We start from the raw sequence: 11,459 nt of genomic DNA on the forward strand, positions 1-11,459 counted from the left end.
AATTTTAAAAAAATTCAAAAACCATCTCCCCCTTTTTTTCCCCTTTTCCCGAGTTTTTTTTTCTTTTTTTTTTTTTTTTTTTTTTTTTTTTTTTTGTTGAAGTTCACAGACCAAACCTTTGCAAAGAAATGTTATGATGACCAGGATTCACTCACATGAAACTAAAACTGTTCCGTTTTGTAACTCCACTTTTTGTCTTTTTAGTTGCAGATCTTCATTTTGACGCTATTATTTCACAGAAAAGAAGTGGAAAATCTTCTTAATGCATGTGTTTCCACCTGCACAGGAGATCAACACGGCAGAGAGACATGTCTGTCTGACTCGAGACATTAAGACCAACCTGTCCCTTTCTATGGAGACCACCGTCTCTAAGGTAACCAGGCCTTTATTTTTCTTCTCCTGTTTTCGACTTGAGGTAGAGAAAACTTTTCAGCAGGTTATTGTTTCCAGATTCATAATCTGCTCACCTAAATCCAACTTGTCCAGGTGAAAACTCCAATCGTCAACGCCAAGAGCAAAGTTTTGATTCCGGGGTTGCCCGGTCACAAAGCTCCTGTAGTGTCGGCTCCACAGGGAACGGAAAAGAGGAGAAAAGACGCAGGCAACAAAGAGGTAGGATCGTCACCACAGAGCACGTTAACGAGGAGACGTCCCTGCTTGGATTCACTGCATCCATGCACGTTTGTTTGCAGATGTCCATAGCGGAGCAGCTCGGTGAAATAAACCTCGACGCATCTTCCAGCCAGAAAGGAGCTCCTAAAGCGGCGGCCTCGCTGCAGACGGACAACTATGCGGTCCTGCTGATGCAGGGCTTGGAGAGCAAGGACGCCAACATCCTAAATGTACGTTCCCAAACGTTTTCAACATGCTCATTAGCAATTAAACATCAATCATAGAGTACAAGGCTCAGTTAAGTAAAACAATACTTCTTTTTTTTTTTTTTCTCTCTTGCAGAAAGTTTTCCAGACCCGTAAAGAGGTGGAAATAAAAAAGACAGTCGCCCGATTACCGCTGCCTGCTGTCATACCATTGGTTGAAGAGGTGAGAGCCGCTAAGCTTCATTTGAACTCTAGAGACACAAACCCGCATCCCAGTAGCAGCAGTTACTCAATCCTCTGTCTTTCACAGCTAACGACGAGGCTCCAGGGAAATCCTTTAGTGTAAGTTCAAGACATTTTCTCTGCAGCCTTTTCCCATTCATGACAAAGTCAAGGTCCTGTTATTTGACATAAAGCCTGCTGTTCCTTCCTGCAGGGCGTGTATGATGGTACGGTGGCTCAAGGCGGTCCTGGTGCACCACACATCATACCTGGCGTCCGTAAGTCCATCTTATCATCCTCCTCCTCTTCTTGACGTCTAAAGCCAGCAGCCGTTAACACGTCGCTGTTTCTGCCCTCTGATGCAGCTGCCGGACCTGGTTACCCAGCTGGGCATCCTGTATCACATGATCGAGAGCAGAGTGAAGATGTTCCACAAACTGACAAAACTGCACGGGAAGTTGCATCTCCTAACAACCCAGGTAAGGGGAATCTTTATTCCCTCTAAAGTATTTTTTTTTTTTTTTTACATCTGAATCCTCGAAGAAAAGCATTTGGTTGCTTTCAGGGATACTTGAAACATGCAGAAAATGTACAATCAGCCAATCTGTGAGCTTTTCAAAGAAACTGTCTTTTTTTTATATTTTTGTTTTTTTTAATTATTATTATTTATTAACCAAACTGTGCAGAAACATACAGCAACTACAGCAGAACATTTGTGTTTAGTTCTATGATTTAGTAATATTCCTAGATTTAAAAAAAAAAATGTATTTATGTTTCTGATGGTTACATCACTGAGTGACATTAATTAGCTCTGCTAATCATGAATTATTCTTTCCCTTGCCGTTTGGTTGATTGAGATCAAGAAGTCGAGAATCCAGGTCCTCCTCAATTTGCCCTTTTGACTCCAATACCCAGAAGAGAGCTTTTGATTTTGATTCATAAAAGAAATTGTTGAATTTTGCCTGTCCTTCACTTGTACCAAGCATGTCAAAACCAATATTTTAAATCAATGAATTTCTCAGTTTTTCTTTAATGTATATGTGTTTTTTTTAAATGTCTCCTCCAAGGTCTAAATTGCAGCTCCATCCGTGCATCAAGCTGTTTTTTTTTTTTTTTTCTGTGACGAATAGACAGTAAAAAATTAGAGCGGATAAACCAATTAACGTATCAATTTATACTTCTGTTTTTATATTTTGATAGTTATTTGTTTGCAATTAATAAAATGGGCTTAAATGTGAGTTTGATGGACTTGCAGTCATATGTAGTTCGTCCCATATTTTTCCTAACGGGAATCAGAAAATATAATCATGGTGTTTGTTGTGCATCGGAATGACTTTGCAAACTGAGACCGTCTGTTTCCTGCCCCAGTCAGTTTCTGAAATTGCTTCTCAGTAATGTCTTCTCTCACTTGTCCACTAGGTGGCAGCAAACGACAGCAGAAACCCTGTGTCAGATGTCGACTATACAGCTAAACTGGTGTATGAGGAAGGTTAGTGTGAAATCCACGTGTGTTTCTCAGCTGTCTTCCTTTCGTGCCTTTCTTTCTGAACATTTCTCGCTCATCAACGCCTCCTTTCTGTAACTCGGAGGACTCAAATGGAAACTTTACGTCAGGTGTAGTTCATCTGTTTTATTTATTTTTGCTGACCTTTCATCATCCCATAGTTGACTCAAAGGCCCTTAGACTCGTCCGTCGTTCAGCCGCCGTCGGCACGCAAACGCGATTCTTGTTGCCTGGCAACCCAGCCGTCCATGTTGAGCAGATCGTCTCCTTTGAGTGGAGCAACAAGTCTGCGCTCTGTTGGCTCTCCTTTCTCATTACCGTACCGTAGGAAGTGCTTTATTGAGCCACGTGGCAGGAGAAAACGAGCTTTGCTGAAATAATTAACCTGAGCCTAGAGTTCCTCTCCCCCCCTACGCCTCACACCGCCGGGATTTTAACAAAAAACTGCTAATGAAAGAAGCTGATGAGCAGGAAGAGGAAGTTTCTTTCCCCTGTGTACCAGTGCTGTATGACTGCTGCTGCTGCTGCTGCTGCACTGGGTTTCTTATGAGTTCAGCATCGGCGCCTGACAGGAAGCTTCGAGCCTTCCTGAGTGCTGAATCACTCGGTGAACTCGGCCACTGTGGTTAAAATCCCCTCTAACTGAATTAATGATAAAAAAAAATCTGATTATCATGTAGATACAATTGCTACATTTAAAAAATAACCTCATTGTGAGATTAAATATCCAACTATTTGTGAAGTTCAAAAAAATTAATTCATTCATTCACTTGACTGTAGTTGGGTTCTTCATTTTACTGTAATCGTATAATGTAACGGCTGTTAATAAAAAAAGGTCCCAAAACAATTTCCTCAAATATTAAATTTGAAGCCAAAAATCTGATTCCTGAAGGGTTATAATGCTGTTTTAGTTTGATTATTTTTTCTATATCAAAGTTCCAAAGGAAATAGACTCAAACAGCCTTGATTCACTTGTGGTGTTGCTCATAAATTTAAACCGATCTGTTTGAAGTCTAAAGATTATAATCCCATAAATAGAGACAACTTTCTGTACTGTGTACTATCTATCTAGTAACATTGTTTCCTTTCTGCAAGCTAAAAATCTGTATAAAGGTTCTGGTGGATCAGTGGCTTCAGCCTGATACACATCAGTCTGTATCAGATTAGATTTATCACAAATTTGACTCTTTAATAAGTCAGATTATTAAGTTATTATTATAAGTCAGATCTCAGTCTGACTTTAAATACTTTCCCACATTTCCTTAAGTTTGTACAAACTTTAGTCAGAGCCATTTATTGATTCCTCTAATTAAAGCTGCTTCAGGATAACCCCATGGTTCAATTTAAGGACGGCCTTCAGAGTCATGAAAGAGAGATAAAAAGAGCAACGTCTGGGATATAAGCGTCTTCCTGCCTTGGATAATTATAGAAAATAAAACTAGAACAGGGGAATCTTTAGATTATATTCTCTGTCCTGTTGTCTGCATTGTAAATGTCTGAAGGTTTTAAAACAGACTTTATAGAGTCTGTACACTGACTTTATAGAGATCCTCATAGTTGCCTTATTATCAACTCTTTCCTTATTGGGATATAAATTCATCCAGAACTGTTTCTTTGCTGAGTTACTACACAAGTAACAGGAAGGATTTTACTTTTGCTTTTTACCCCAAGCTGATTTTTTTTCTTTGTGTGTTGCTCTCATCCATCAGCTTGTGTCTCTTCAACTTCTTTCAGTCGGCTCATGTCAGTAATCTGCTCAGCTGTCAGTCCATTTGTGAAGCTCTGTCCTTCCAGCCAGCAGTCCACTCGTTTGGTCGTTCATCGAAGAGTCAGTCCATGTGTTTGTTCAGCCAACAGTCTGCTGGTCCGTTGATTCAGTTCTCCAGTAGAGTAGGCATCCAACTGGCCCTCAGTCCTTTGGGTCATCCCATTGGCCACTAATCTGGGGTGCATTAGTCAGTTCTGCTGTACTTTGGGTCAGCTGTCCTTCCAATTCCTAATTCATCTGTCTACTCTGTCATCCATCGGGCCAACAGTCCTCCCTCTCTCCTGAAGGTTTTGTTTTCATTGATTCAGCTATCTGTCCTTTTCAGTCTTTTACTCAACTGTTGTTTTTTTTTTTTGTTTTTTTTTTGATGCCCTGATGTGACATCTGTCTGTCCGTTCAGCCACAAAATTAAATATGGTCACTTGTTGTAGGTTTTGTATTTATTTAAAGGCTGAGGGCACTTATTTACATCAGCTGTAAATTTGCAGGAAGTCTGTATTGGTTTAAACCAGGGGTCTTTAGAGCCCTTTTCCTGCAACTTTTGGATTGCATCACTGCTTCAACACACCTGAATCAAAAGACTGAATTACCTCCTTGGCATGTCAAAAATTTTTTGCAAAGACCCGGTCACTAACTATTTATTCGATTCAGGTGTATTAGAGAATGGATCCATTAAAAAGTTGTAGCCCAGCAGGGTTTCTCTCAGAAAACCTGCTAGTCCCAATGGCAGCGGTGCTAAGGCAGTCCACAATGTGTCTGTCTTTAAAATATTTAAAAAGTTACAAAAAAAATTGAGGCGCACAAGCTCAGTTTATACAAACGTAGTTTAATCGACCTTTACTGGCCCTGTTACCGGTGCATAAAAAAACCCTACTTAAAATAAACAAAACTTAGCCTGGCGGTGGGCAACTAAAGCCTGGTGGCCTGCCAGACTTGTAATACGCTGAACCCTGTTTAAACCAGACTGGTGTTTTAAACAAAAGGGCCAAAAATAATTCTGATATTTCAGTCTGGAAAAGTGTTTAAGTTTAAGAGTCTATTTATTTTTGTAATTCAGTTACTTCAAAACAAAAAGCCAGAGTACATATTCTTGTTTTTTTGTTTTTTTTGGTGGGGGGGGATTAGTCACATAATTCAGACAGTTTGTTCTTGATTTTTGTGTCACCTTTCTTTTCTTTATGGGCTGATACTGTTCTGTATTCTCACTACTATGCAGTAGCAGAGTCATAACGGAGTGCATTTAAATCCCATGTAGTCATAGTTTCCCGTTTCTTCAGTAATGATAATGGCCACCTCCTTCTTACAGTCTTGTGCCTGTATTTGTTGGGACCTAAAGCTGCAGAATATTCAGCAGCATCTGTGCGTTGGCATCAAACAACAGCGTACTATCATTACAAAATGGCCCATCCACATTGAAATGCAAATCTAAAAGCTAACACTTTGAGCCTTTTTTTTTTTTTTTTTCCTGAGGGATGGATGGTTTCCAGACATTGAGGATGAAAGCCCTGCAGCTCATTCACTTTCCCTTGTTTGCCCTTTTGCAGAGTCAGCTGACGAAGAGGAGGCCTCTGGTGACGAAGCTCTTCCCAGTGAAGACTCTGATGTAAGTTAAACTGACCCATCATAACACCTTTTTTTTTTTTCTATAATAGATTTTCAGATCATCCTTGAATTTTTATTATTTATTTTTTTTCTGTCTCAGCACTGGGAAGAAGAGGAAGCGATGCAGGAAGACGAAGGTGACGAAGAAGATGAGGATTCAGACAGCAGAACGGAGCCCAAAGCGAACGGAGACGAAGACATGGAGCACGAAAACGAGAGTGAAGAAGAATAAAAAGAAAACAATTTCAACGATCCATAAGGACATGAAAGAGTTTATATATGAACTGGCATTTTATTTTCAAACTTTTTGATTTTATTATCAGAAAAAAAAGAAAAAAAAAATAAGGGACACATTTCAGATAGGCCTTCCCCGCCTTCCCACGTCAGCTCGGCCGCTAACATCTCCGGCTTGTGGTTCTTCTCACCGACTGAGCAGCGTTCAGCGTTCAGTGAAACCACAACTGATGCAAATCCTCAACGGTTCTTCGCCAGCCTGCATCCCAGCTCCACACCCGCCATCGTAGAAAAGCTCGGCTGCCGCTCAGTTCGTCTTCTGCATTCCTAAATGTGCCCTTAATAAGTAAAGTATTAGAACATTGTTTGTTCATAGTAATATTGGTCTCTCTGACTGGTTTAATTTAACTCTCTGGAGCAAAACACATGCAAGCTGAGCAGCCGGAGTGGAGCTGGGATGGCGACTGGCCCCCGCCTGGTTGTCAAGGACACAGGAGGTGGGACTGCAGGGTGAGACCGTTCAGTCCCACACAGTGTAAATCTATATGTACAGTGAAGTGTTTGTACGAGCTCTTCCCTCTACACAAATCTTTGGAATTAAATGATCTTCTGTAAAGTCTCCTGAATGACATCTCTTTACTGTTGTTTTTTTTTTTTTTTTTTTAAAAGCGGTTTCTCTCCACTGCCTTCATCTTCAGCCCCCCCACCTGTGCAAAGCAGAGGGGACCAGCTTACTGAAACAAATCGGAACGTTTGTGCCGAGTCGAGCGGAAAAACGAGTTTTGACTTTACCGTCTGAGGTTGTGCGTGTGTTTCGGAGGTGTTGCAGAGAGGCTGGTGAAACGGCTCGAGGTCACAGTTCAGCAGATGATGATCCAGAAGTGGATGGTGTGGATGGTGTGTGTGATGCAGTCAAGCAAAAGGACCAGGAACGTCTGATAAAATAAAACTTCCTTCCTGGAATGTTCTGGATTTTATCGCCTTAAAAATTCTTGAACTGTCTCCGGCAATAGTGTGATAGAAACATACGGCCCCATTTTGCAAATGTCCAGTGTTTATAGAGGTTTTTTCTGTTTATTGTACATTTAGTGAGCAGGTTTTGATTCATGACCTTTCACGCCACACTGAATTGAGAAATTATATTTTTAAGTCAACATACTGAAATTTTCTTGCTTTGTTTTGTAGCAGCAATAACTCCCAGTCATCAGTCTCCATTACGATCAGTCTTGTTTGAATTTGAAGCTCTCTTTCATTAAAAACATGGCTTCAATTCGTAAAAAAAATTGCTGCCTACCTGTTTCTGCTTGGCATTCTTCCAGTTCCACCAACACACAATTTGAGATCTGGACTTCAATGAGACCTTTGCAGAACCTTTATTCTTTTTCAGCCATGTTGTTGTAGATCTGTTGCTTTGATTTGAATCGTTGTAGTGATTGGTGAGTCTTGCACATTTATCCAACAAATGTCTGAGGACAAAACAAAATGGCTGGGTTTATACTGCAATTAAATCACACACAGGTGACCTGCTAGCTAGGAGACTTCTGGAGGCAATCATTATATGATTTTATTTAGGGACATTGGAGTAAAGGGGGCAGAGATGCTTTTTTTATTTATTTTTTTTACATTTTTATTTGTAGAACCTACTTTTTGTAGTTTCTTACCATAAACCCCCATTAAAATACAAGTTTATGGTTTTAATGTGATGAAATACAATATTGACAATATCCTCCATTATCTTCATGCTTTCACCATCTATCTGGGTTTCTTTATTTTAACTTTAGATAAATTAAAAATAACCCAGAGAGGGAATTTTAACGGAAGTAAAATTCGATGGAAAAAGTACACAGTAAAGATTGAAAAGGTCCAGATTTTAAAATGTCATTAAGAAAATAAACATTTCACCAAGTTATATTTGGCAATTGCTCATCTCTTCTACAATTCTATAGTCCATTTTAAGTTCCTTTTATTTTTTTTTGGTTTATTTAAAGGTCGTTCCTTTCGTCTTTCGTGTTCGAGAGGCTGCGCTTAAGTAGAACTTATTTTTTTTCCCGTTTCATCATTATTTGCATTCTCAAGCACGTTAAAGCCAGAGTCCACCTACAAACCCCTCACTGACCCCACTTAGGCCGTCCAAGGGCAGTCGCTTTCACCACAGCGCACACGACAGCCGGATTAATTTGGCGTCGCGTTCACAGGCCAGTAGCTGCGGCTCCTGTGTCCTTTGGCCTCAGGGTCCCTTTAAGATAAGCAGAATCCGTCCGGTCTGTTCATTAAAGCTCCCCACAGAGTTGTCTTCTGGCCGTGCAATTGACACCACTTCGTAAGAGAGTGGATAATCCGGAGAGGAGGTGTTGGCTCATTAGCGGAGCGTTTGAGTTAAGTTCAGCTGAGGGCAGCGAGGAGAAAACAGTCTGTCCTTTCCCCAATGATTAGTGATGGCTGGCTAGTCGGAGCCTCCGGTGCCGGTGGTTAACCATTCATGGACTAAAATGTCATTGTTCCGCTGAAGCTTTAATTGTATGAATGAACACTAGGCTCTCTGCAACACTGAATAATGCATTTATGGGTGTGCTTTAAAAATGAATGGGATGCATAATTCACAAGCTACATTAGTTCAAACTTTTTAACAGTGCAGAAACACTTTGAGGCACATTGTTCCAGTGGTTCAGGCTGCAGGGAAGGCGCAGAAACAAACATCCCGACGGCGACACCGGGAAGACTCAGGCTTTTTTAAATGTTGAGGGAGGAAGCATCCAGCAGTAGCGTAATGATGGCTAGCGAGTTGTTGATATGTAAAACTTAGTTCCATCTAAAACTGTCGTCTTCAAACAAAAACATCACCTATAACGCTGGGATAGCATGAGCACTTCAAAGGAAGCAGTCATTTCAGGAAGGAATTGAAAGCAAAATGAGTGCATGAATTAATGAGGTTTTTTAATATCACTGCTGCATAATTAAAGCATAAGTAGATCCTATCAATGTGCGCCTCTTCATTAAACGAGACGTGGGTCTTTAAGGCGGAAAGTTTCAGCCCAGGTTCTCATGTGCAGAGCTTCCTCTGAAGAAAATGCTTTGAAAATGCCTTCAATTCGTTTCCATACTCAGGCCGCTGAAGGCAGTGATTTTAACACTCAGGTTATCCTGAGACATTTTTAATGTCTCAAAATGATACGCAGTTGATAGATCACTTTTACCGCTCAGGATCACCAATGTATGTAATAATAATGTGTAGTAAATATGCCCACCGTGGTAATGTGGTTGACGCTGGTGGTTTCACATTTTCTCGTGGCTCCTTGTAAAAAGCCACAGCAGCCAGATAAACAGCTTTTCTTTGTGGTCTAACAGAAACAGTTTGTGAAACAATGCTAATGAACAAGTAGGTACAAAAAAAAAAAAACTGTCTTCATAACCCTTGTTATATTTTTGTCTATATGAAGTGTACTTTTAAAAATCCTTTGGATTTGATTCCCAAAACATGGGTTTCCTACTCATTCCTGAGGGCCTGAAGGAAACCACAAATTGTGGTTCATGACCCACAGCGGGGATGCGACCCCCGCTTTAGGAACCACAAGTCTAAACAACAGACGAGGACCTGGAATTAAAATCTTGGTTTTGTTTGTATTTCATCGAGCACGGACGCAGTTTTCCTTCCCTTATCTACTGAACTGTTGTTCTGCCACTTTGCTGTAGGAGGATTTACGTAATCTTTTTTTTTTTTTTCTTTTTTGCTCAGAATATTTTAGCAGGAGTTTATCGTTCTCAACTCTAAAGACGGCTGAGGTGCAACAGCTGTAAGTCCAGAAGGTTTGGAATTTTAGAAAAGCTAAAACAGCTCTTACATTTAACAAACTTTTAAGTATTTCATTAGGATCTTATTTGATAGACCAAAATAGAAAGTGCATAACTGACATTTTTGTTATTTGTTTTTTTTAAACAAATAAAAACCTGAAAGATTGATATTCTCAACTGGATTTAGGCGTGGACTTTGACTGGGCCATTCTAAAATATGAAGGTGTTTTAATCTGAAACATTCCGCTGCAGCTCTGACGTGAACATTATGTTTATGGTGAGGTGCAGTGGTCTGATTTTACCAAAGCATCTTTTAACAATGAAAGAGTTGAAAAGGCCGAGACTGACTCTCTCTCACCTGATAAGCGAATCTCTGCAGCTCCTCCAGAGTTGCTATGGATTTTATGGTCGCTTCCGTAGTCTGTCGATTTTGACAGACCCCCATGTCTTGTCTGCTGAATTTTCAAACCGATTGACACGCAGATGTAAACTTAATGCAACAGGACATCCTGTGAAACATTTACTGTAAAATCCCACCAAAAATCAGACGATCTTCACCTCCAGTGTTTATAGTTGACAAATTGTAGACATTAGAGATATTCTTGCGTTACCATAAGCAACGAGTCCCAGGACTCTTATGCTGAAGTCCCACAGCACCTCTACAGGACACACCCTAGATGTCGTCTCTCCAGAGGCCCCCGGTGAATTTCTATAAGCCCTTCGGAGCCACGTCCGGTTTCAACGGAGCAGGCCACAGGAGACAGTGGGAGCAAGCTAATAGGAGAACATCAGTCCAGGAATAATAAACAGCCTCTTGAGAGCACTGACAAGTGGATGAAGCCAACTCGTGTCATTCCTCGTGCCCACAGAGAGTTATGTGAGAAAGAGCCGTCCACCTGAGAAATGTTTCTCATCAGACGCCTGAGGGCATTTTGACAGGAGCGTCTTACATATTTCATTACAAGTCTGACCAGTCAGAGCCAAATTCAGGAGCCCTAAACAGAAAGGTTGACAGTATTTACTTTCTGTCTGACATGTGGACATCTCCTTGTTGTTTACACCACAGGCAGAGAAGGGGATATAATCTTTACTCGGTGTTATTTTTTTTATTTTTTGTTGTTGCCATTTTTAATGGTTCGACGTTATTTCTGTTTTGCTTTCCGTCTCAAAATGTTCGTTTCAACCTACAACGTCTCGAGGGCACAGAAATTACACTCCTACTCCAGCTGTCGCTACACTCTGGTTCAAACTGTCATTTACAGAAATATTATCCGATTTTAGAATAACAGGTCTAGAAACGGCATTCACTGCTTTCCTGGGCCGTGGTTTTCAGGCTTGTTGATGCTTTTTCATTTGGACTTTGGCTGCTTTTACACATTTTAGCGGCCCTTTTCTAGAGTTTGTTTTCTTTGTTTGTTTTGATTTATTCTGACCTGTGAATCATTGGGGTGTAAAAAAAAAAAAAAAAAAAAAAAAAAAGGAGAAACGCCCTGGTTGCTTTTTTTAAGGATTTTTCTGACTC

The 11,459-nt window shown here is 40.5% G+C and overlaps 1 protein-coding gene across 1 annotated transcript in view; it reads left to right on the forward strand.

Moving 5' to 3' along the window:
* wdr43 (WD repeat domain 43) overlaps window positions 1-6,774 on the forward strand; it is a 16,455-nt gene extending 9,681 nt beyond the window's left edge. The window contains exons 9-18 of the mRNA XM_015048475.1: window positions 287-373; window positions 487-612; window positions 693-842; window positions 955-1,041; window positions 1,129-1,160; window positions 1,255-1,318; window positions 1,406-1,519; window positions 2,460-2,529; window positions 5,857-5,915; window positions 6,015-6,774. Of these exons, the coding sequence (XP_014903961.1) occupies window positions 287-373; window positions 487-612; window positions 693-842; window positions 955-1,041; window positions 1,129-1,160; window positions 1,255-1,318; window positions 1,406-1,519; window positions 2,460-2,529; window positions 5,857-5,915; window positions 6,015-6,146 (921 nt within the window). The 3' untranslated portion in view covers window positions 6,147-6,774. The remainder of the gene's footprint in view (window positions 1-286; window positions 374-486; window positions 613-692; window positions 843-954; window positions 1,042-1,128; window positions 1,161-1,254; window positions 1,319-1,405; window positions 1,520-2,459; window positions 2,530-5,856; window positions 5,916-6,014) is intronic.
* Window positions 6,775-11,459: the final 4,685 nt, after the last annotated feature.

The sequence above is a fragment of the Poecilia latipinna genome, unplaced genomic scaffold, assembly GCF_001443285.1.
Source record: "Poecilia latipinna isolate Pla-1442-1.1 unplaced genomic scaffold, P_latipinna-1.0 Scaffold885, whole genome shotgun sequence".
Lineage (NCBI taxonomy): Eukaryota > Metazoa > Chordata > Actinopteri > Cyprinodontiformes > Poeciliidae > Poecilia > Poecilia latipinna.